This window comes from Stylophora pistillata, chromosome 3 (genome assembly GCF_964205215.1).
Source record: "Stylophora pistillata chromosome 3, jaStyPist1.2, whole genome shotgun sequence".
Lineage (NCBI taxonomy): Eukaryota > Metazoa > Cnidaria > Anthozoa > Scleractinia > Pocilloporidae > Stylophora > Stylophora pistillata.
The window spans coordinates 14,079,840-14,105,890 of record NC_142521.1 but is presented as its reverse complement, the minus strand read 5'-3'; the positions used below and the strand labels follow the sequence as shown (position 1 = coordinate 14,105,890).

General features: G+C 38.8%; 3 protein-coding genes across 6 annotated transcripts in view; 2 read left to right on the top strand and 1 right to left on the bottom strand.

Moving 5' to 3' along the window:
• Positions 1–3,944: 3,944 nt before the first annotated feature.
• On the top strand, positions 3,945–5,948 carry LOC111331011 (ras-related protein Rap-2a). Its single transcript, XM_022936036.2, has 2 exons — positions 3,945–4,225; positions 4,723–5,948. Exons 1-2 carry the CDS (start codon positions 4,221–4,223, stop codon positions 5,444–5,446), a joined length of 729 nt encoding a protein of 242 aa, XP_022791771.1. The 5' UTR covers positions 3,945–4,220; the 3' UTR covers positions 5,447–5,948.
• Positions 5,949–10,820: 4,872 nt separating this feature from the next.
• LOC111330940 (ras-related protein Rap1) lies at positions 10,821–12,563 on the top strand. Its single transcript, XM_022935943.2, has one exon. The coding sequence runs from the start codon at positions 11,334–11,336 to the stop codon at positions 11,985–11,987; it is 654 nt and encodes a 217-aa protein (XP_022791678.2). The 5' UTR covers positions 10,821–11,333; the 3' UTR covers positions 11,988–12,563.
• Positions 12,564–16,455: 3,892 nt separating this feature from the next.
• LOC111330963 (transient receptor potential cation channel subfamily A member 1) overlaps positions 16,456–26,051 on the bottom strand; it is a 40,665-nt gene continuing 31,069 nt past the window's right edge. For all 4 annotated transcript variants that reach the window (XM_088751773.1, XM_088751770.1, XM_088751772.1 and 1 more), the window contains 16 exons: positions 25,794–25,908; positions 25,465–25,634; positions 24,918–25,002; positions 24,758–24,814; positions 24,256–24,342; positions 23,924–23,994; positions 23,267–23,375; positions 22,133–22,255; positions 21,294–21,448; positions 20,759–20,819; positions 20,156–20,230; positions 19,524–19,724; positions 19,267–19,335; positions 18,640–18,750; positions 18,180–18,283; positions 16,456–18,038 (listed from right to left, as the gene is read on the bottom strand). In XM_088751773.1, the coding sequence (XP_088607899.1) occupies positions 17,897–18,038; positions 18,180–18,283; positions 18,640–18,750; positions 19,267–19,335; positions 19,524–19,724; positions 20,156–20,230; positions 20,759–20,819; positions 21,294–21,448; positions 22,133–22,255; positions 23,267–23,375; positions 23,924–23,994; positions 24,256–24,342; positions 24,758–24,814; positions 24,918–25,002; positions 25,465–25,634; positions 25,794–25,908 (1,735 nt within the window). In that variant the 3' untranslated portion in view covers positions 16,456–17,896. The remainder of the gene's footprint in view (positions 18,039–18,179; positions 18,284–18,639; positions 18,751–19,266; positions 19,336–19,523; positions 19,725–20,155; positions 20,231–20,758; positions 20,820–21,293; positions 21,449–22,132; positions 22,256–23,266; positions 23,376–23,923; positions 23,995–24,255; positions 24,343–24,757; positions 24,815–24,917; positions 25,003–25,464; positions 25,635–25,793; positions 25,909–26,051) is intronic.

Sequence of the window (26,051 nt, the reverse complement as noted above, 5' to 3'; positions counted from 1 at the left end):
ACCGCGAATGGGATCCTTGTATTATTTCAGTGGAATGGGGCAGTAGCGTGCACAAACTACTACGTGATATTTGGCTTGAGAATCTGGAAGTTGTTCAAATTGCTTTGTCAGGCGAGTTTTCACTTTTCCCGTCCAAAAATACCAGACGTAACTAAAATGAACAGATCAAAGGAAAACAAATTTTGTATTCGCTCTTTTCCCCATTGATTTCCGCTCAAATTCTAACATTTCACGATTTCAGCATAGGGGCAAATACTTCCCCCGTGACCACGACTCAAGTTATCGTTTCCGATCAGGGAGTCGGAAACCATTTTGGAAAGGCACGTGTCGGAGTCGTCGATAGTCTGTCGGCTGAACTCGCCCATCATCGGAATTTATCTTCGTGAATCCGTGGGTGGTTCTATTTAAAGAACGGCTAATCCGAATGCGTAAAAAAATTTTATTCACGCCATCTTGAAGGCAGGCATCAGGAAATGTTTAAAATATCATTAATTCGTAAACTGAAAGCTGAAATTCTCTTTCAATCACCGTATATGTTCATGAGTGGCGATCTTAACTGGAGGTGTAGACTTTTGGATTTTTTATGGGGTGAAGATTTGTGCTGCGAAGCGAACGAATTGTTACATCATATTCATACATGTACATGTAATGTGATCAACACAATTTTGTGCCGGATTGGATTAGTCAGCAAAAACGCTTCAGGATATCGTTTTTTCCAATAAAACGCTGCGGGAAACAGATCGAACCAAAATGAAATGGAGCACAAAAAAAGTGAATGATCATTAGATCTTTTCACTAAAAAAGATATCAGAGATCAAAGCCAGAATGGTCTGAACAAGAAAGAAAAAGAAAGGTCTCTGTGCCACCTGTGAATTAATCATCTTCCTCCATAGATTTTAATTTTTTTTCTCCTTTTTTTTTGTTACTCACGTAATTAAGCTTTTATTACTCATGCCAGAACGATGATCACACAATTATTCGTTGAATGATTCATCTCTCTCTTCATTCGACATTCTGTTTCGTAAATGATTTCCGGATAACAGTGATGTAGGGCTAGCTGTAATCACGATTGTTCTTTGTTTGACAGCCAAGCGTACGCATGCGTGATAAGCGGCGAGAGTATGGTTTGGAGTATCCGCACAACTATTAGACGCCTCAGTTTTTTGAGCGTCTGTTTTTGATATATTTGTTTCCTCACTCTAAGAAGTTTTATAAGATGAAGTGTTAAGGAATATTTAGCAGTAGAAAGTAAAAAACTCAAAACCGACCAAAAAGCAAGTCAAAAAGGTAAGTCAACCGGTTATTGTAAATATAGACTAATCATGACTGTATATCAGTTTGTTTCTCTGTTCAAATATCAAAAATACAAACCGCTAAATGGCTACGCTTGCACATGGTGTATGTAGTGGTGATGGGAGATTTTCGTTTTGGGCCATTTTTAAGGCTCGTCTTTTTGCACTGCGTATCCTCAGATTTAAATCCCCACGGTAAGCCTAGTGATACCATCTACATTACACCAATTTCTCCGAGATGTAAATCCTTATAATTAATGTTGTACTAGAACTTCATTTAATATCTTATTCCACTTCCTATCAGGAAAGAAATAAAATAAAAAGATTATCACCGAACAATTTTCAGACGGAGATTTCTGTCAGGTTTGGACAGAAGAAGAATGTGTCTATTTACTAGTGACTGAATGACAAAACTTAAAGAAAGAAAAGAAAGAAAAGAAAGCAACCGACTGAAATGATTGAATTTGGGGATAAGCGGGTGGATTACTGACGACCATTCAGACAAAGTTCATGCTTTAATGTGGATTAATAAGTAAATCGTCTAAATCTGATTGGTTTGATTTTCAACTGCATTTCCTACGTTGTTTAGCAGTGAATCCAAAACAATAAAAACAACAAGCATCAGTATCTTAGTATCAAAATACAAAGGTAACTCACTCAGAAATATGGAAAATAAACTTTGAAAATACGAAGCCTGGGAGCTCCACCAAACCATTTTGTTAAAGGGATACATAACGTGACTTTCATTCTCGCCTGACAGGATTATCAAGCGATTATCTATCGATAATTATACAAATTCGGGACACGTACCTATTAAAGGTGTTTTGTCAACAAGATAATTCGTTATCATAGTCAATCGGCGAGCTCTGAAAACCATATATCTCACGCAGGAATCGTTTTCAATAATTCTTTACATCTGCTTAAGGTTTTCTTCTCTCCCTTGGACAAGAACGGTAGTTATCAATAAGTAATATAACGTGACATGGAAGTCAGGTTTACATACTTGGCTTAAAAAAGACCTTTAAATCGGCTATGCATGTCACTGGAACTTTGATCTATTTTTGTAGCAGTCATTTAGATATTGATCTAAAATACGTAAATGCAAATCCTTTCGGAGGTCTATTTTTTATTATGACACGTTCTTCGACCGCACACATAATTGTTATTGTGTCTTGGGGGTCTGTAGAACATATTTAGAGTCCGGAGTCGACTGTTATGTTTTTTGATAACAGCAAATGTCAAATTTGATATAGGTCTTCAACAAACATCTCAAAATTTTTGGACCAGATCATGTGCCACGATAGTCGCTCGCAAATTAAAGATAATCGGATTTATTTACGATCGGTGGCAACACAATTTCCTTTTTTCGTACTTGAGGTCTTTTAATTCGAAAGCCTGTCAGCAAATTTAAGAGAGATATTTACAGGAACCTGGCCGGGATGTGGTTGTTTGTTGCTCGTTTCAGATTTCAAACTCGTTTTCCGAAAAGAGGCGACCCAGGTTCAAATTACTGTTGATCACGCTAAAACTATTGCACAGGGAAGGGGGTGTGATTCCATGTTTTTTTCGATCCTCGGTCCGATCCTTGTTGTAGCAAAAAACACTCAATGTAACAAAATCTCGTTTGTCTACATGATACTACCAAAGACTGAGTAAATTTACCAACGGACTGAGTAAATCCACACTAACCCAATAGAGTCAATCTCGTATTCATGTAAAATTTTTGGACCAGATCATGTCCCACGATAGTCGCTCGCAAATTAAAGATAATCGGATTTATTTACGATCGGTGGCAACACAATTTCCCTTTTTTCGTACTTGAGGTCTTTTAATTCGAAAGCCTGTCAGCAAATTTAAGAGAGATATTTACAGATATTTAGTAACGCAGTTACCCAAGATTTTGCGTACTACATTCATTTTTTGAAAGTTTATCGCCCAAGGATGTATTCGGAATCGATCGGTCTAAAATTGCAAAAGATTTCCTGATGAAGCCTTAGACATACTATTTCCAGTCATTGGTGTGGTTTCGGAAATTTTTCCAATTTGTATAAAGAAGGTTCATCAGCTTTTGCACGTTTAGGATCGGAAATCGTTGTAATTTATCAAACACCGGACACTACGACCGAAGAATTCACAGAATTCTTGGTTTAAGTCTCAAACATATCGCTGAACCCGTGGGTATAGGAAGACTGAAACCCAAGAATTTCCGAAATCAGCTTTAGTGTGATATTTTAGAAACGTTTTCATGGAAATTACGATCAGACTTCTCTATTTTTTCCGTTTTCCGACCACGAGTTCCAATCAAAGAGGAAAGTTGCGAATGTAATCTGCTTTCTCAAATGAACTGTACATGACTAAATATGTCAACAAATAAACACACTACCCCCGACTTTATAGTCACCCAAAAAGCACTCTTTGCCTCTCAAGTGATGGCCATCTGATAAGATCCTTTAAATGCTCCGAATAGCTGACAGATTCCGAGAGGTTGTAACTCGTTACTCTTCAGCAATTTTTACAAGGATATTTCGAAATTAGCGTCAATTAACTGTAATTGACTTGGGCTGCACCGAGTCTTAACCGCATTTACCGCTTACGGAAATTTCACAAGGGCAAAATTGTTGAAATAACGTTGCACCTTGTTTTCCATATATCGACTACGGTAAAACGTCACGCTTGAGAAAGTAGTGTTCAAAAACACAGACAGACGTAACTATAGAGATATGCCATCAGATCAGCCTAGAAATATGGAAATTTCAAATGTTACCAACTCGATCATGACTCATCGAATTCAATGCGGTCAGAAAGTTATAACAGCTCCAATCTGCCTCACTTGCGGATTAGCTTCACTCGGGAATAGACTTTTTCTGGTACGTGGTTAAGAAAAGGTCGCGCGGGTGTGTGACACCCTACGTGGAGGAAAGCGGCAGTATGAGGTGAGTTTGTTATCAGTTTGTTATATTTTTTTTCTCCTCGTTAGGAAGTATACATTCAACCAATATGTCAGGCTAGGTTGTTTAGATAGACAAGCCGTTGCACAAACAGTCTTGTCAGTTACAAAACCGCTCCTACTTCCTGCAATGCATGAGGTCTGCAAAGTGGGCGCAGAAATGAAAAATAATCTCCTTTCGTGATATTCTAGAATGCGATGAAATTCTAACCCTATTGTCGTCATTATCTTCACGTCCTGAATATCTGGAGCAGTCACCGCCGTATTTCTTACATAAAGGTGGATGCTCTGTTGATACAGCAGTGCAGGTTAATTAGGATTTAGCAAGTTAAAATTACTCCCGTTGAGTTGTGTTGTATTGCGCGTGACGAAACTGTTGGCAGCTGTTTTAAGAGGATTTATCACGCGGTTGAAAAGGAAAATAGTTGTGTAATCGAAATCACAATATTCCTAACTCTTGCTTCGCCTATTTGCTTACTCAAGGCGAGTTCAAGCCTATTCGGAGGAAAGGAATAACGCTCCACGAAAGTCTCTGAGAATGAAGAAACAAGTGAAAGAAGAGAGAATAGCTGCAGTCAAGAAACGTAGTTCGACGTACTTGAAAAAATTCACCGTTGCAGTTTTCGGGGAAGCCAGGACAGGAAAATCATCCTTGATTCGGACCTTCCTTGGGGAGACATTTCAAAACGACTATGAACCGACCATAGAAGACTTTTACTCCAAGCAGATTGTCTACAACGACAAAAATTACCAAGTGGATATCATAGACACTTGTGGCTCGGAGAATTTCCCAGCCATGCGGAAAGTGGACATTAACAAGGCAGACGCCATTTTGCTTGTGTACTCTCTGGACAATCCGCGCTCTTTTGAGCGGCTTCGCGAGCTAAGAGAGGAAGTGTTTCAAGAACGAGGCAATACTTTGCCAGTTATGGTTGTAGCTAACAAATCAGACGTCGTCATAGATGGACATGCTTTAGATATGAAAATGAATGATGGATCTTTAGTGAACACTAAATGCGTCGCTGAGAAGGAATGGAACGTATTGTGGACGATAACTTCAGCCAAAATGGCGTGGGGTATCGAGGACATGGTGCATGGACTTATTGATGCATTCTACGCCCGAAGAGTGCAAACATTGCCAACTAAGGGTAGCTCATGGCTTAGAAGAAGTCCTATACTTAACAGTTTGCGTAGGAAATCTAAGTAAAAAATTTACATGACTACCTCACTTAGTTCCTACCAGTAGGCTTTCAACGACTGCCCGAAATGAATTTAAGTCGCTAAAATGTCTGTTTTCCTTGCGTCAAGCGTCGGTGATGTTGCATGATATTAGTGTTTTTAGCTTCACGCTTTACTGCATTTGTAGACGAAAAGAATTTTTAAGCTATTTGTTGTTTATCCAAATGCTTTCAAGACATCCCATTGTCCACAGTTTATAGTTTCAAACGATCCTGTTTCGTTTGAAAATCTACTCGCTCTCCTCTAGAATGTCATAATCCTAATCAAGGCAGTTTTCAGAAGCATATTTCAAATAACAAGCTAAGTATTCTCTTAGTGCGTTAATCAATTAACAATATTGAATCATTAATTTCCCAGAAGTTTCTATTACCAGAAATTCATGCAAAGATGTGACTGAATGTAATAGAATTTGAACGACAGTTGTTTATATGAATTACAGAGAAATTAAAGATAAGCTTTTTATATACTGATGGACATTGTCTTCATGGTATGTTATTTTAGTTTTTGTTTTGTTAATCTGATATCTGAGGTCGTATGCTCTTTCCGCGCGCGAGAACATACTTTGCCCGACTGGTTTGTCTAATTTGGCCAATAGCCAATCTAACACTTTGACTCTTACGATTTAGGGGCCGACCATTTAACTTTTGGGGTGGGGGGGGGGATGGGTTATTTTGACTAAAATTTCCTGCAAGCGCATGTTGGAAGAAAAAAATTGCATGCAGCCCAAATGTAACAAAAAAAAAAGAGCATTTAGGACGGAAAAATATCTTGCCCAGCAGATTGCTACAAAAAAAATTTCTTGATGACCAGAAATCACCCACCACCCCCCGTCAAAAGTTAAATAGTCGGTCCCTTACTGGCATCTTATTTCTCATGACGACATCACCTCTGTGCACAGGTCGCCCAAGCTCTGTCACAGGCTCTTTCACAATGAAAAATTAAAGAGTTTGTATAGTGGTTTAGTTGGACTTACTTTTGAGCTCCGTAAATGTAAATTTGTGTGAAATAATCAAAGAAATAAAGTCTTACCTTCGTAGTGAGTAGTCTGTGTTTTTCTCCTTGCGATTTGAGGCCGTTTTGATGTGTTTCAGCTTGACGCCCTAAATTACTGTGCATAAAATACGGGAAGGTCGGAAACTTCTGTTGACACATGCTCGCCAAAATCGCTCGAAAACAACACTTAAATACTTTCCCTCGAATCAAAATTCGGCAGCACGAAAGCTAAATAGTTTCCTTTTAAGTTCACCGAAAAAAATCCCACAAAACTCGGTTTGTCGAGCAACCAATCCAGCGAGAATTTCAAATTAACGGCCGTTCGGAATTTTTCTAATGCGTGGAAGGAACTTCTTGTGCAGCTGAGAGACTGTTAATGCGCGGTCAACCTGGAACCTAGTCAAATCTCTCTCAACGGGTCCTCCCCATAGTCTTCTAATACCAACTCTTCACGCATACTGAGGTACCCCGGGTAAGAGGATATTTGCAAAAATCCATTGAAAACAGTGAAGATGGACAGTATCGACGATCTAGTCAAGTCGATGAGTTTACCCGGGGTACCTTAGTAATTAGTATCGACTTGACTAGATCGTCGATACTGTCCATCTTCATTGTTTTCAATGGATTTTTACAAATATCCTCTTACCCAGGGTACCTCAGTATGCGTGAAGAGTTGGTATTAGAAGACTATGGGGAGGACCCGTTGAGAGAGATTTGACTAGGTTCCAGGTTGACCGCGCATTAACAGTCAGCTGCACAAGAAGTTCCTTCCACGCATTAGAAGAATTCCGAACGGCCGTTAATTTGAAATTCTCGCTGGATTGGTTGCTCGACAAACCGAGTTTTGTGGGATTTTTTTTGGTGAACTTAAAGGGAAACTATTTAGCTTTCGTGCTGCCGAATTTTGATTCGAGGGAAAGTATTTAAGTGTTGTTTTCGAGCGATTTTGGCGAGCATGTGTCAACAGAAGTTTCCGACATTCCCGTATTTTATGCACAGCAATTTAGGGCGTCAAGCTGAAACACATCAAAACGGCCTCAAATCGCAAGGAGAACAACACAGACTACTCTCTACGAAGGTAAGACTTCATTTCTTTGATTATTTCACACAACTTTACATTTACGGAGCTCAAAAGCAAGTCCAACTATACAAACTCTTTAATTATTCACTGTGAAAGAGCCTGTGACAAAGCTTGGGACACCTGTGCTCTGTGTTACACATTAAGGTCACGAGAGTATAGAAAATGATCATCATCTGAGGAAGTTCTTGATTGTAAAACTAACTCGCATTATCGTACTTAAGGAGATGTATGGTGGCCGAGAACTGCCATTAAAAATATTCAAATTTATAGGAATTGTTTTTGCTATTTTTTTTAATTTCGATTTATTGCTCATTTTTCTTTTTAAAATAAAAGCAAGTGAAAGAAAGTAAAATTTAAAATAGAAATAAAATGAAACCAAAGATAAATTAAATCAAATCGAAATTAAATACTACCCGGCCGAGCGCTGCCACTAGTTTTTTTTTTTTTTTTTTTTTTCGCGTTGGGAAAAAAAAAATTTGTTCGTGGCCGAACGCTGCCACATGGCCCAGAGGGCTGCCAAACAAACCCCGAATTCTTTGCAGGATAACTTTCAAGATTCTAGTATGGTGGATGCCACGTGGAAAAAGTTTAAAGAGAACTGACTGCGAAAAGAGGGAAGAAGCGTGATGCAGGAGATACAACGCATAAATTAATTAAAGAAAAGGAGCTGAATAATAATAACTGTCGCATTCAATGAAGAAAAAGAGCTGTTTGTTCACGGTGGGTTTCGCAATGCATACAAAGCAACCACAAAACACCCACAGTACAAGGAGACTACCTGGGTCATTAAAAGATACCTTCCTGATGCTGTGAAGGGAATAAATGACATTGGGCAAACTGTCCAACAACACACCCAAAAGGCGGTTCAGATGCATCTTCTTGCAAGGAATTTTGCTCGCCAGTTGGAACAAAAAATCATTGAAAAACATGCTATTGATGCATTCGGGAGAGGTCCTAAGGTATAGAAAGATCTACTACGGTGAAGATGATAAAGGAGAATTTGTGATTGTGGAGGAGTTTATTGATAGACAGTTTACCAAGTACTTAAACAATACTGGTGATTGTTGCGTCGAGGAAACAGATGTTATGAGTCAGAAGGCTCAATGTCTAACCCATTTTTCTTATGAAAAGTCAGACAAAAAACTCATGCTACTAGACATACAAGGACATGGGTATGAATTATTCGACCCAGAAATTGCTTCTCATAAACTTTTTGATGGTAGTGCATTCTGGGTTTGATGTATGTAGAACGGTATGGAGAACATGCATATTCTTGGCCTAATTGAGCTTAGCAGTCAAGGGTAACTACCGCATTGCGCTAATACATATATCTTATTAGAAGTTTTGTTGTATAGTATCGCTGAGTATTTTTACGAGTTGTGCCGTATTTTGACTGGCCCGTAGGGCGAGTCAAAATACAAACAACGAGTAAAAATACTTAATTCTTATTAACCGAGCGGGAGGTCTGTATGGGAGAATCTTGACCGAGGTCGCCAGTACAGACCGAACGCAGTGAGGTCTGTACCAGCGACCGAGGTCAAGATTCTCCCATACAGACCGACCTAGCTCGGTCAATAAGATGTTTATTATATGGCTGTGTCTTATGTGCCAATTTTTTATATTCTTTGTACCTTTTTTTCTAGACCGGTCTAGATGCCGATCTAGATAGGAAAATCTAGACCGCTTTCAATATTGATTTCAGCCAATCAAATTCGGGAATTCGGTAGTTCCCAGTCCTTGTGAAACACAATAATTTCAATATATCAAAAAAGTTGAAATGGTAAATTGGCCACCGTTACAATTATAAAAGCTGACGTTTCGAGCCTTAGCCCTTCGTAGGAGCGAATAGAGGAATTGTGGATTGTGTGTGCTTTTAAAGGCAGGAAATGGAGCTACGTGATCGGTGGGAACATGGCAACGAGAAAAACACGAATAAATTAGTGGGATGAAAGGCGTTCGTTGATACCTGTGGGATTTAGACTGCCGGTTTGAAAGATGAGCTTTTGTTGAAGAGTTTTACGGCTTTCCGTGCTACCTAAGTGTAAGGAAAGACCGCAGATTGCCACATGTTGCTCAGAATGAGACACAGCCATATAATAAATCAGTCATACTACACAACAAAACGTCTAATAAAAGATTTATTATCCAACACACCAACCAAATTGTCATTTCAATGCAGGCGAATTTCGCGGATATTTCTGGGGTACAAATATCGCGGGATATTTGTACTTGTCTCGCGTGTTATTTGTACTCTACGAAGCACAGTTCAATAAATGCTGCTGACGCGCTGTTCTAATGACAGAGCGAGAAAATAACACGCGCGATTTGAGAACGTGCAAAAAGACGAGGGTCGCACGTGTCGCAGACACTTACGACCCACGCCTTCGGCTCCAGCTCCAAAGCCATGAGAAGGTTCAACGATGGATGTACCTCTTCTAACGTACATCAATCATAGGTGGCTCTCCTGCAGGCTTAGGAATGGGCAAGTCAAGCCTCCTTACAGCTTTGGCTCTGAAAAGTAATTCTTGCACACCTAAGGGCTTTCGAGTGTTTTCTTGCTTTTTCAGCTAAACGGCGATCATCCATGAATTTGAAATAGACGTATAGATCTCCGTGACTCAATTAAGTTATTAAGTTAAGTTTCAAATTACATGAAAAACCGCTAGCTAGCATCCTAAATGCCTTGCGATTCTGCACATTTTGGACCCTTGCAGTCCTCGGTTCTAGTTTGGACGCTTTGTGGCCCTCGTCGCTCGCCAACCCGTGCTTTTTATCGTTGAGAAACGTTCCTATTTCTTGTACCAAAAATAAACATAACATATAATTTCGGTTCACCATCCTAGTGTTTGCATTTGGATTTTGGATATCTAGGCCCTAAATTTGTAATGATAATTTATTTGAATTTCAAGTTTGCACTAATAGACTAGCAAAGGTGAAATAAAATATTATGCAATCAATTTAATTTAATCGTAAAACATATCCTTCGTTGTGTAAGAGCACACATGCTGAGTTAAGGAAACTCAATTTCCCGACCGAAAGGATAATACTCCAGTTCGACGTGAACTATGACATTAATTGCTTAATGGTCAGCACGTTCATTTACATCTCCCTTGAAAGATTATCTGATTGAGTCGGATAAAGACGATTAAATATAGTTCTTAATTAGTGTAAATGCACATTTGTTTGTTCCAAGATAATTTAAGCATAAAAATTTTTTCTAATCAATGTACTCCGTTAAAAGAAACGTAAACTGTGATGGTTGCAATTGCTTCTAAGAACTCATTATGAGATGTGAACGAGGAAGGCATTTTTATTTTTATTGTGGTAAAGTGGAAGATTTTACTCATAGCAACTGCAGCCTTGGTAAGAATTGAAAATTCAAAGAAATCATACGCCATTGTGTTTGTAAGTACATTGTGCTTTGTCCGACATATGCAAATGTGCAAATGTTTTAGATGTCTTTTCGGCCTCAAGCGTGGAATCACTGTTGCTATGAAAGTAGTCGATTGTGCCACCTGCGAGCAACGTTTACTCTTAAAAGGAATTCCATTCCAGACAAGCCGCATATCTCGAACTCGCTGCTTTCGTTCAAACCGGCTGTTTTTTTCATCGAGGTGTGAAAGCGACGTAGCGAAAGTTGAAATTTGGTCCAAACCTTCACCTAGCAATCAACTTCCGCCCGTTAAAGGATGACGTCGAGACGCTGTCACACTTAAAGTACAATTCTACCTAAATTTCACACCGAGTGAGCATTGACTTCTCGCATGCTTTCTCGTGTACCATGCCGAAACACAACGAAGAAAATGCCACCTATTTGCAAAAGTTCACCGTTGCGGTGTTTGGAGACTCTGGAGTCGGTAAAACATCTGTTATCAGTCGACTTGTCGGAACAGCGTTCAATGTCGAACATCTACCCACTGTTGAAGATTTCCACGTCAAGCATTTAGCTTACAAGAACAAAACTTGTGAACTTCAGATCATAGATACCTCAGGAACGTATGAATTCCCGGCCATGAGACGTGTGGATATGGAAAAGGCGGACTCCGTTGTTTTAGTGTATTCTATGGACAGACCAGAATCGTTTACAAAGATCGAACGCTACATGGACGAAATCCAAGAGGCTAACAACGCCGCGCAAAGTGACAAACCCGTCGTAGTGATTTCAAACAAATCGGACCTCTCCCACTTGTCGCAGCCACAGTTTGTGGACCAACGAGGTTTAAATATTAGCGTAGGGATGTATTTAGCAGGAAAATATGGTTGCCATTGGTTCGATTGTTCAGCCAAGCTGAACGAAAACGTAGAGGACATATTCCACAAGATTTTGGAATACTTGTTTAACAACGGGAATAATAAGAACAAGAATGGTCGTGCACGACCTCCTATTAGAAAAATCAGTTCACTTATTCAGCAAAAAATCAAAATATCTCGATGATACAATTATTAGTTCAATTATTAGTTCTCCACAAAATTAAGCATCAATGCTTCCCTATTTTCTTTGAACTCATAGCGGTCTATTTAGAAATGTACAAAATTGTTTCAACGCGACGTATGTTAATCTGTTGTTCGGTACAAGAAGTTGTACTCGGCTTTTAAAAAGATTTGGATGGTTTTAAAATAATAGAATTTATTCTGTTTGTTTTTCACAGCATAGCTAGTATTATTTGCAGAGGTTTCAAACTGAGATATTTAATCAGTGACTCGCACTGAGAACGTGATTAAACGCCCCAAAATGTATTTTTTATCTGTTGGAAAGAAGCAGGTGCTCACAGTTTACTTCTATAAAATTTATGTACGGCACGTATAGAAATCCTAGAAAATGTTTATAATTAACATTTAAATACAACAGAAGCTGAATATTAAATGCCAGTGTAAATAACAGTCACTCGTTTTCCCGTTGCATCCGAATAAGCCGGAGTTCAAAAAAGGAAAATGTTTCTTATCTAAATTAATGTCTCCTTCAATTTCGATTCGTGACACTTGAAGATGAATTAAATGTTTTGACTCTCGACCAAGACCGTTATTTGTTTGCGTGTCATTTAGTTGAAACTAACAGCAGAGCAACATATGCATTGAATTTTGATAAAAGTTGATTTCCATACCAAAATCAGCATTATTTAGCTAAGGTTTAGAGAAAACTGTTAAAACATCCATTGGTTGAAAAAGACACAGAGAAAATCACATCAGAGTCACGCTCTATTAATCAATCATTTTATTTCTACTTAGTCTGAGCTTAATTCTGTGGTCAAAAAATATGTTTTATTGGTGAAAACTGAGGTCAAGATGGCTGGATATTGGCCGACTTCATTTTTCTTTTGTCGTTTTATAAATGGACCGAGACGAAGTTGATGTCCTTAAAAACGCAAAAACAAGAACCAGTAGCCAATCAGAGTAGAGCATTTGCTTCATGTTGTCTGCAAGAGCTGCCGGCTATATAATAATGGGAAATATTTCAAAAGAATGGTTTTAAGAAGCGGTTCAAGCTGTCGGAAACTCATCTATAACAACTTTTCAAGAAGCTCTTTACTACAAGGCGTGGTTGGTAATAAATTAAAGGGAGGACTTCAGAAAACTTTTCACCGTCAATAGAGGGAATAATAAGAGTACTGCGGGACCTACAGAGCCCTATGGGGGAATCATAGAAATTTTTATTGTGACACAACCACACCATCCCTTCCGTTCCCTCCCCCCCCCCCTCAAAACTTGCGTATATGTGAACGTTTTAATTGCTAACAGAGGTGTGCTTTCAGGAAATAAAAACGACATTACGAAATGAATGAATTTGCCTTTAGGAGATGCAAACAACCCTATAAGTCAGCCAGCCATATCTCTTTTTCATAAAGTTCAAAACAAAATGTTTATTCAAAGGGATACCCGTCATTTAACAAGCTTTGTGTTCGAAAAGTCGCGAGTTTTCCTTTTCCTTACTTTTGCTTCTTTTTAAAAATTTTTATGAATTCATTTGTACATATTTTGCCTGGTAGCGGTATTTTGCGCGGGAAATTGATACGTGACTGCCCAAAATTGAATCACTTGTTTTGTTCAGGATTCCCTCTCAGAAAGTATGCTGATGCTAGGCCCGCGGGCTCACCAACCGTTGTCTGAGTTAAGGCTACACTTGCAAACGGCCGTGAGAACTGATGTTGGAGAATCAAGCCGTGAAGAACCTTTTAAATCTAGTAAGTGCACCTCTTCTAATGTCCAGGAATGAGTTTGTGTACGTCTCATACACATCTATATTCCAAGTCACCTTTCAACAAATTGGTACCTAATGATCGGTCCAAAGTGCCTTCGGTTGTGAACTAGAAATTGTAGCACGGGATCCATATAAGAGCAAATCGGCCTCTAAGGCACATGATATACTCAAAGTAGGCAGTTTTCGCAATCTTAGCACTCCAAATATTTTATATATAGGCTTGTATTGTGTGATTATGTCAACTTCTGTTAATGCGGATTAAAAGATAAACTTCATTCGGTATTGTGCAAATGGTGAAACAAACGAAATGCGCAAATTTCGTTTATGGTTTTCGCGGCAAGGAAGTGATCGAGGATATAAGGAATGGACCTCTTTTTCATTAGCGGAAGCTATGTTCATAAACATGAAAAATCATTCATGTTTGTAAAGTAAGCTGAATTATACAGGAATTTTTATTGACCTCACCATTAAGAACATGTTTAATGCGGTTAACCATGTATATCTTTAGGGATATATCGCTGACAGTGTACAATATTTTAATGAAATAAATGTATTGGATTGTTAGGTATGGATCCTGTAGTTAATGTTGTAAATATAAACGCAATTTACATAAAAAAAAAGCAAACAATTACTTGTAGACTGCAAAAGCTGCCGTCTTCATTTGAAGCTTGTTTTTGTGCCTAAGTGGTGTGCCACTTCTGAAGTTGCCGTAATCATTGATTGTTTTTTCCTGAACTCGCGAAACTTTCTTGCTTTCTCGTTTCCCACTGTGCTGAAATGATGCAGTCATACCATTTCATTACTTCAACATTACAGCAGCCTACAAGTATTTTCGTTGTTCCTAGCAGCTTTCTCAGCTCTCATGTAAGCGGTCCTCATTTGTCGCAGTATTGCCAATTCGCCTTGCACCTTTGTCGTTTTTTTCAGATAACACTTCCATATCTTTCGCAGTGTTCCACATTGTCTGCTTGAGAGCAAAAATCTCATCCAAAACATCCATCAACATTTCTTCTTCAACTTCTTCTTGTGATTTAAAAACAGGGTCTCCTTTTTGCAACTTGGGTTCGAAAGATATTTTGTTTTCAGCTTTTGGAAGCTGTAAACTATGGTTATCCGGGGACATTTCGGGTTTACACCTATGAGCAATGCCAGATGGATCATCACAATCTTCCTTGTTTAGAGGCAACACTATCTCAGGAATCATGTGTCAATAAGAGAGTTGTCTTTACCAAACGAACCCTTGCTAAGGGCTCGAGAACCTTTTTGAAACAAAATTCTGCGTAAATTTTGTGAACATCTTCTGTCTTGTGGATCGTAACACTCAGTATGACGAGAGATCGTCAATTTATAGCCTTTTTCGCAGTTCCTCGCACAGGTCTTCGAAAGAAAACTGTCTAGGAAGGACGCGAAGGGAACTGCATTCTTCTGTGTTCAGAGGTCCTCCATCAAGCTGCACATTATCGAAAAAACTCACCAAATCTCTCACAGAACCATGTCTCTTCTTGCTATCTTCTATTTCAAATGAGATAAGACCAACTTTAACTTTCTGAATAAGCAGCTTACTGTCAATAGAAGAAAGCAAGTTCTGATGGGAAACATGTTGTAACTTCGAATCTAGACTCAACCCGCGGTTGCGTCTTTGATTATCTGCAGCACGTCCTGGTAGGCTTATGGTCTCTTGCGTTGCTGTTAACTGCACAATCAGCGAGAACGCCCGCCTTCTCTCCACAGATTGGCTCATATTCAAAGCTAAAAACTTGAAATGAGATATTGAGACTATCTCAGTAGGAAGAACCCCTTGAAATCACAAGGATCAAAGATGTCCTAGTAATTGTTTAGCGCTAATTTGACGGGAAATCAGCTTTCAGTGGCTATAAAGTTTGCGGTAATTGCTTAAGTAGTCATTTACAAATAATTTCAGGTTTTACATCGATTGCGTTAATTGCTTTACGGCAGCGGGGGGGGGGGTTCAATTGAAGGTAACGGTTTATGCACTAGTGTGTATTACAAACCTACAGACTCGCATAATTACTTGTTATATTCGTCTTCGAATCCATCTCACGTTAAGAATTCCATTCCTTTTTCTCAGTTTCTAAGACTTCGTCGTTTATGTAGTGATGACTGGATTTCCACCACAAATCAGAGTCAATGTACCAGTTCTTCGATAAACGTGGTTACCCTGTTTCCGTCGTTCAAGCGGGTTACCACCGCGCTCAACTTATTGATCGACATTCAGCACTACAAACGTCGCATAAGGAAGATTCCGACCGCATTCCATTCACTCTCACGTTTCACCCTCACAACCACTCAGTTAAATCCATCATTCTTAAAAAACTTTAAATTACTTCAAAACGATCCAGAGACAAGCACTATCTTTTCGCAGCCTCCGCTCATTTCATTCAAACGCGACAAAAACATAGGCAATTTTTTGGTCAGAAGCTCTTTTCAGACTAATGACCAACCAGGCACTTTTAATTGCGCTCGTGCACGATGCAAAACGTGTCCTTTCATTCACAACACTGATAAAATATCGGGATCTAAACGATCCATTAAGATCACCGATCACTTCGCGTGCACCTCCGCCAATGTAATCTATTGCATAACTTGCACTTATTGCAAAAAGATATACATCGGCGAAACAGGCAGAAGACTAGGTGACCGATTCCGAGAACACCTTCGAGACGTGGAAAGGAAGGACAAGGACACATTGAAACCAGTCGCTAGACATTTTAATTTACCTTATCATTCTAAGCAACACATGGCAATCTGCGGTCTTTCCTTGCACTTAGGTGGCACGGAAAGCCGTAAAAATCTTGAACAAAAGCTCATCTTTCAAACCGGTAGTCTAAATCCCACAGGGATCAACGAACGCTTTTCATTCCACTAATTTATTCATGTTTTTCTCGTTGCCATGCTCCCACCAATAACGTAGCTCCATTTTCTGCCTTTAAAAGCACACACAACCCACAATTCCTCTATTCGCTTCGACGAAGGGCTAACGCTCGAAACTTCAGCTTTTGTAATCATTACGGTGGCTAATTTACCATTTCAACTTTGTTGATATATCCAAATTATTTCGTTACTCCCACCGACGCAGCCCCAAACAGTTTCTTTCGAAACTATCAGCCTTTACTCTTTTGAAAAGCTTCATTAAATGACATAATTTTTTTTAAACACAAAAACGTATTGTTCTTTAATTTTCAGTTTCTAATTGACAACTGTAATGTCACTTTAGGAACGTAATAAAACAAGAGAAGCTACGAAGATAAATTGGAAAATTACACAATCGTTTCGTATCCAAAAAATATAAATTATCCTTCCGTACTTCGACTACAGGGAGAGTCATTCCGAAAACCTTGGTTTGGTCTTCCAAAAAAATCAAATTGTCCTTCTCGACATGGTAAGTCATTCGAAAACATTGTTTATAACTGATATGGTCCTGCCAAAAACCTACATGCTTTTAAATATCAAACTTTGCTGACAAACCAGGTGGTAAGTAATGGTAATTTGTCACCATCCTCTTTAATCGTGAATAAAAACTACTCGTCCTCATTTTGGAGTAAAAAAAACTGCCGTTTCAAGCCCTTCTTTCCCGCAATAATGAGCTTTTCGCCAGGCTATTTGATTATTCATTGAGCCCGCCTAATTTGTGACGCATAATCATAACAGTTGACTTAGAGCATAGAACTCCTCCGGACATCTATTATTTTCAGTGGCTCATGCACTAACTGATTCCATGAACTACGCCGTAAACATATTCTGTTAAAACGGTTAATTTCCCTTGGATTTTTCCAGCTTTCTTTGCTGTTAAAGTTAATGATTTATCACCAACTGGCTTAGTCTACACCGATTTTAGAAGTTTACAGTTTTAATTAAGCTATAAAGCTCACAAAAGGAGTTTTCTCTAAACCTCCACGGGTGTCCATCGCGGGCTTTCAGAAACGGCCATTGTTTATTTTGTTGTCAATTGTTGCTTTTACTGATACAATGGTGTGCCTGCCACCTTGAGAAATGCACATCCTTCCCATTCTAACGGACGCCATACAGTGAAAAACAAAATGACGTCGGAAACAACCTGCCTGTCCGCCATGCCATTTGGCAGCGGTTATACTGCACTCACTCATACTTCAGATCCACTTAGTAAGCAATTAGACGTAAAATTCAGTTCCGTCTGGATACTGTTCGGCCGGCTCTTCCCTCTTGGGTCTTCGCTTTTTATCCATGAAGAAGTCTCGAAGATCTTCTAATAACGCGCTTTGCTTCTTTAAAGACGAAGTTATTTCCCTCAACCTAGCAAAACATATAACAAGTGCAAAGGTGACTTCATGACTTCGGCTGCATGCAACCGCTTTTTTTTGGCAGAATTTTACACATTGTCTGTCTTAACATCAGTTTTCTTCGATGTGTAAGAGTTTTCGTAAGCCAACTTACTGTTCATCATGTCGTTCAATCGTCTCTCTGAGATCTTCCGCAATTTCTTGTTTCTCATCGTTCTCTTGACGAGGAGACAAAAGTTTTACGAGCATGTCCACAATCTGAAAATCCAGGAGGAAAACAAGAGAAATGACCATTAACCGTTTACGTCCCAACATCAGTGTGCATGTTCTCTGCACTTTTACCTGCACCTTCGCTGTGGTATTAAAGTGGAAATTTTGTAAACACAACCAAGAACTTCTTTCATTAGTGATCATTTCCTTCATTCGGATGGCCTTAATTTTTGAATGAGAAGTGATACCGTAATCAGAAATGAGATGCTTTTCACTCTTAAGGATAAAAGGTTTTGGATGAACATGAACTATCTTGTCTCTACTGAAAGAATTCTAGCTTTTAATAATGATCTTGCCCGGCCTCTACCGAAAGGTGAACAGAATAGGCACTAATGCAGTCAAACCTTGGTTTTGAAGTTCTTTGGTTTGTTTGGATATTCTACATACTCGGTGACCTGGACACTGTTAAGGATGAAGGTTGGTATGGCGCGCTCTAATTGAGAAAGGTGCTCCACCTAAATATCAGTATAGAAAGAAAATCGTTAAAAGTGTAGATTCAAACGTGCGCGACTTTTCACTCACTTGCGTTGCCCTTGATTTAAAATTGAACTCGTTGATCTTTCTGTGACTCCTTTTTTTCGTTTTCATTCTGTTTGTCAATTTTCTTAGATCTATTGTAATTATAATTGTATTTTTTTTTTTCTGTTAGTCCAACCATCATCATCATCTTCAACGTAATCGGATGCGTTTTATTCACTCACTTTAATGTGAACCTGGAATAAATTTTTTCTTTTTAAAGATCATCTCTTGATTGAAGTCTACAAAAAGCATTCACCTGCGCTGTCAGTCAAAGGTTGTGAATAGTACATGTAAGCCATAGAATATCCCGAGAGTCACTTGTATTTTAACTTAAGCAATTTCAGTAGGAATTCAATCACGGGAATACGATTGGCTGGATTGTCTATGGCATGATATGAAATACCGACTGGATCTTCACAAAAATAAAAACAAATCCTCTTAATCTGACAAACCTGACTCGTGTATCTTTCCAGAGCAGCAGTCTTTCGAATAGTGTCTATATCTCCAACAGCCAAACCGATCTGAAATCAGATATGAAAATGTATTTTAGATGACACGATTTATTGTTTTATCTGAGTCATTTGTTCATGGCTTGTTTCATCGCAGAATTATAGATATGCCACAGAGTTCAAAACCAAGACCTGCTGCTTGCAATTGTTAATCGGACTTAGTCATACTCGCACATTACAATACTTCTTTGACCACTCACTAGTAAGTTAAGGAATATTATCGGCATCATGAAGCAGTATGCAATGTACAAGACGTAGAGTACTAGGCCATTGCCTACGCTGCCAGAAGTGCTGTTGTAATTCAAAAGAATGTTGTCATACTGCAAATTATCTAACATCATGAAGAAAGTAGCAGCGAATGAGGAAGAAATGTTGTGGAAGCGACGATTTCCTGGATTATCCTTAAAAGGAAGAATAAAGAAAAGTAAGCATTTTAAAATAGTAACTCATTTTCGGCGAAGTCCGTCGCGCGAGTAAAAAAAATCAGTGAAAAAAAAAATTGATGTTAAGGTGCCGCGGAGAGCTCTTGGAGGGAGGCGCTCGCAAAATTCCTTTTCAAGCGCTCAAATCAACTTCATTGGGTGTGGGCTATTTGAAGCATTTAAAGACACTCCATTGCATCTATGAAATATTTGGTGAATGCCGGATGTCTCAGGGTCTTCTTAATTTGTTTTTGTTTCTTTGGTGAATGAAGTTATGGCAACATTTCTTGATTTATAAAATAGCTATTTTAAGCACGGTCTCATTCCCCAGGGGGGCACCCTAGCACTGTTTACATTTAATTTTAAGACAGATTGAATATTCTTCTTTACTGTTCACTTTATTGACTTACATCCCCGCCTCTTGGAACCACGACATACAGAGAAAATGCAAACGCAGCGAGAAGAATAAGAAGGATGACCATGACCTACAAGAGAAACACGTAAATATTTTAGTAAGCAAGGAAATGACATGATATGCCTGATTAACTGAGTGAGTGGACTGGACGGAAAAATGAATTTGGCCCGAGGTTATGAGGTACCCATCGAGAACCAAATATTTTCACATCTGGTCCAACCCAACTCAATCAATAACCATTTTAGCACATCGCCGCTCTTTCTCATTCTTTCAAACACCAAATTCCAATTCGACCTGGAAAGAGTGGACCGAGAAAAGTCACCTCGTGGAAACTCCTCTCCTAAATATTACTATTGTTATTATAATTTTTATTATTATCATCATAATCATCATCATTATCATCATCATCATCATCGTCATCATCATCATCATTGTCATCATCATCATCATCATCATCGTCATCATCATCATCGTCATCATCATCATCATCATCGTCATCATCATCATCGTCATCATCATCGTCATCATCATCACCATCGTCATCATCATCATCATCATCGTCATCATCATCATTGTCATTATTATTATTATTACTCACTTTGGAAACTGTTTTGATTGTCTTCGTGATCATCACGATATACAACCCAACGTAATTGAATCTGAAATAGAGGTGTACAGACCGGTCAGGTAAGATACAAAACAACGGGAGCCATCTTGCAAATATAACCTGCTGTTCATGTGAAGAAATAACAAACACAAAATCTCGTAATTAGGAAAAGAAATGTAATTTTCTGAAACAAAGAAATTTTCTTTCTTTAGCGACGCGTGTTTCACTTTCTGCAAATTTAGTTTGAAATAGAATTTCTGAAGGAAGTTGAGATTACATTGGTTTTAATTAACTGCTTTCTCTGGATAGTCCAGAAAATTCCAGAGATATGCAAAACTAAAACCAGTTAAGTCCTAGAAATTCCCCTTTTTTTTTAGTTATGAAACTGGGGACATGAATGAAAGCTTTGATCTGATTGGGTGATTTCATTACATTTAGTTTTTCGATACTAACTCGAAAAGCGCGGTGAGTGTTATATTTTTTCAGAAGGGTTTACTTTATTCAAGAAATTCTAAAAACATCTTACTTGCTAATATACTGAAGTAAAACAATCCACACTAGAAAAACACAGATTCCCATCTCAGAAATATCCCCGGAACGCGGTCTGACAAGCGTAACCAACGTTAGAACGTACAGCGTCACCTCGAGCCAGTTGTTAAGCGTAAACAAATATTTTACACCCTTATGAGGAAAAAACCCAAAGATTGTTACAATTGCGCATTAAGTTGTTTTAACTTTACATTATGCCCAAATCTACGTACGATGGTCAAAAACGCTTTGTTGTGTTGGGGCTTTTATTCGAAGCCTACAACTGATGAAATCTATCAATTAGGGATCAATGCAATTCATCACTGACAGTTTCTTTTCACTACTAAAAGCGGGAGAGGGGTACATTGACCATGGTCATTATTAAACGCCTGTGAGGGTGGAGAGTGGAGAAATTTTGGGGATCACATGATTTTCAGGGGGAAAAGAGGGGGGAATTAGCGGCGCCAACAAAGTATAAAGGGAGAACTATAGAAAATGAATGCCAATTAACCACCTTGGGGGAGGGGGAGGGGGAATCAGGTAAAATTTTATCGTGACAAAGTGCTCCAACCCCCCCCCCCCCTCCTCCCTCGCGGCGATAGATAATGACCAGTCTCTAATGCGGGAAATTTGAGGTCGTTGTCAACTTGTTAGCACTAAACGAAAGTGATTTAATCTGGTGTCGTCGATAATTTCAAAGTAGGCGAAATTCTTGGTAGCTATGTAATGTACTGTCGCAGTAATAAACCACATGCGAGAAGGTTGAGAATATGTACCTCTGCAAATACCTACCAACAGAGAAATTATTATTCTCAGAAAAAAAAAAAAAAAACTTACCTCATCAAACATCTGAAAAAGTTCTTTAGCCAAATTGTATCCACACGCTATAATGAGGAACACTGACACACTGGCATGAATCCAGCTGTCTTCAAAACACAACGCTATCAATGGGTCGTTTCCCTGTTTACAACATGAATGATGTAGAGATGACATTAATTACAATTTTAAATCACCCCCGACTAAAATATGTTCCTGTTTGACTTTACCTTTTAACTAATTAACAAATGGTAAACACCACAGCGTACTCTATTGAGTTGTGGATGCACGCAGGAGATTGCTAAGCACGAAAGAAACGTAAGAGTCGCTCGAGGCTATCGCCTCGAGCGACTCTAGCTTCTTGAGTGCTTAGCAAACCTCCCGAGTGCATCCATAACTCAATAGTGTACGCTGTGGTGTTTACCATTTGTTTTATAACATAACATTGATACATTGTAGCTAAAGAGTTCCCTTTTATTTAACAAATCTTACGCGACCAGAAAAATCAAGCGCGCGCGGAGAAATAGTCTTTGCATTTGCTCAAGTCAGCAGCGTACACCCATGGGCAAATGGGGGACGCTAAATTGACCAATCAGAGCGCGCGCTTTACTTTGGTTATGTTATAATTTGATTTCAAATGAAAGAAAAAAAAAAGAGACGGCTAAGGCTATCTGAATTCTTCCGAGCATCAAACGTAATGACCAAGACCTAGCGATGCCCATGATATATGAAAGCCCCTGTTGGTCAGTTTGTCGACCCTCTAAAACTATGCTTGAAAGTTGGGCTCAGTTACAAGATTTTTGCACAAGGTCAACTGTAAAGAGAGCTCTGCTAGCAGTCCTCATAAGTCTAGCTTAATGCACTGCATCGCCTGTTAAGTCTATCCCAACCACATAAACGAGATAAAGCTCGGATACTACCTCATTTGGCAAATGAAGGTTTCGCCCAATTCTAAGTGCACCCCCAACCACCTTTGTGACTTCGCCTCTTGTGTAAGCCGAGTTCATCCCCCACCTTTGCAGATTCCAACAATCGTTTAAAATTGTATAACAGTTAAATACACTTTCCAAATTATATGAATCTAAAATAACCAGCCAGGGTAATGTTTTTGCTCAAAGTTTCCTAACAGCTGATCATTAACTTCAAAATAATTACCAGTGCATCTTTTACATCAACTTGTTTTTTCATCATTATCATCAACAGCAATACAAACAAAATGTAAACAATCTGGTTCAGTAATGCGCAGACCAATCCAAATTTTCGCCTGGGGAGTGAAAATACAATAAGTTTTTTATTCTATCGCGTTTCATTAACTGTGGAGCAGATACAGGGAAACTTGGTTAAAAAGATCCACTTGAATTGTTGAAAAAGCACAAAAAAAGTATGCTATTAAAGTACTTTATTACACGACTCGGGCAGTCAGAGGGCTAATAACTAAAATCAACCAATCAAAATACTCTATTACCGGTCAATATTCTCTCAGTATTGGACCGGGCACTGTCCCGAATGGTCCCGAATGATACGGCACTTGTGTCCCTTTGAACTTCAGTCGTATAATAAATCTCTTATCAACAAAGCTTGCTCGGGACCGTAATGGAAGAATTTCGGCCCTCGGTCTTTTTTGTACGGATCTCGCTGCGCTCGGTCCGCACTGTCAAGACCTCGGGCCGATATTCTCCCAGTACGGCCCTCGCGCTTGGTTAATGAGATATATGAACTGTGGTGACAATGTAAGGTAGTTTACAATACTGAGCAATACAGACAGAGATTGAATACACAAATTCATTCAATTCTTAACTAATAAATTATTACCATTTGATGTCCATAAGTACTGAACAAAGAGTATGCGTAAGACACTGGAGTCGTTGATATTTTACCATCGTCTAAGGAAGAAAAAATGAAATTCAACTCGAAGTTGAGTTGTCTCGAAGTTATTAGAGAGAAAAACCCAATGCAAGGAAGTACTTCCTTGTCCTGACAATTCTGAGTTTTTTTTAAATCTTTGCAGAGCTCTGTAAATATTCAAACAAAAGCACCTATCCTATTTTTCATCTTAAAGACAGAGTAGAATTTCCCGAAAGCTATTTTTCACTCGGTGGATAATAAGTCTGTATCCAGACAAGATGATAAGTGATGACACTTACATGGAGAGCACTTAGAGATTCTTTGGCGTTCTTTTCTTTTCGTTTTTCGTCTGGCATTCCTTGAATAAACCGAAGATCGTACGAGACCTAAACAAAGAAAGTTTACATCAGCTATTGAATAAAAGTAATTTTCAAATTTTGTATTGAAAACAAGCATTTTATGTAACATTAGAGTGCAGAAAGATCATTGAGAACGGGGCAAAATATCGAAAGGATCTTTTGAAATCAAAATTCAAGTCACAGAAAATGAAAGCGGGAAACCACGAGTGAACAAATCGCCGTTAGCTTCAGTTTTCCATCCATCTGATAGGTCGAGAGTTGAAGGACGGCGCGAGTTTTTTATAGACCAATCTCTAAATGAAGTCTGAGAGCGAAATCAAAGCAATCCCGGATGACTTTCGACAATCGATTGAAAACTTGCCTCAATCAAAAAAATAATTTTATTATTTCTAGAGCTTTTAAAGACTGAAATGATGATGAATAACGAAAAACCCGGATTTACCTTGTAATTTTCGTCCTCTGGATCACCTTCCTCCACAATACAGCGATCGAGAAATTTCTGCACAGAAATACCAATAAATCACGTCTCGTGCTATGAAATCAAAGTAATTGTACAGAAAAGCCACATATGATGGTGTTTATACCATAATAGAATTGAGTACCTTAGCCACTTCAGGCATGTGTTGAACTAGAAGCTGTATCTGAGTATGTGATCCGTGTGTTGTACTTCTAAGAACTTCTTTCCACCTAAAAAAAAATACGTGGCAAACGTCCAGCTTAAATAAGTTCCTCCACACAGCCAAGACCAATCATGCCTCTCGAAGAAAGGAAAGCTGAAGGAATTGAGTCCAGCACAAGAAAAAAATTCATTTGGTTCAGTTTTATTTGAGTTCATATTTTTTCAGCAAGACTTAAAGTAAAGGGAGCTTCACATTCATATGTCCGGTGTAGATTCCCAACTCGCCTCCAAACATATCACACATGTCATTTTCAGTAATGCTCATTTAGATTGATCCAAAAAAAACTTTTTCCAGCACGTTATGGTAATTCAGGTGTGCCAACTTTTTTTTTCATTTTTTGTAGGTTTTGTAAACAGAGCATGAAAATGCAAGATACGGGTAAATAAAAGGGTAGTCTTTGCTGTCAATTCAGTTCGAGTCATCACTCTGTCATTGGAATCCTTCCCTAAGACTCCTTTACAAACTTTACCTTCTATGTTCAACAATTCCCATAGCGACGGCTTCTTGCTTTGCTTCAATGGCAATATCCAAGATATTCTGGTTTCTCTCATTTACTGACACAAGTTGTTCCGATTTGGAAAGCAGGTATTTCAGGATTTCTGCGTGGCCACCTTTGGCTGCCATGTGGAGCGCTGTGTTCTGGACAAAAAAAAAATCATTTGCTTTAGCTTATACACCTAATCTAAGCGATAGAACCCTAATATGCATTGAAGTGAAAGTAATGAAGTATCGCGTTATCCATAGCCATCCCTCCTCCAGCTACATACGCTGTCCAAAAGTTCACCTAAGGAAACATACCTGGTTTTTGTCGGTAACATTTAGACTCTCTGGCTTACTCGCCAAGATGAGTTCAGCTGATCTTTTCGATCCTTGCAGCGCCGCATAATGTAAGGGTGTTTGACCATGTACGTCACTGAAAAACAAATGGTCATTGTAAAAGAGAGGTCTAACGTTTTAATGGGTCAAAGTAGTTGTAATTACAATTTAGCCAAGTGAACGTCATGAAAAGAAGATGTTATTTCAATTGATTGGGACCATAATTTTGAAGCCATTCCC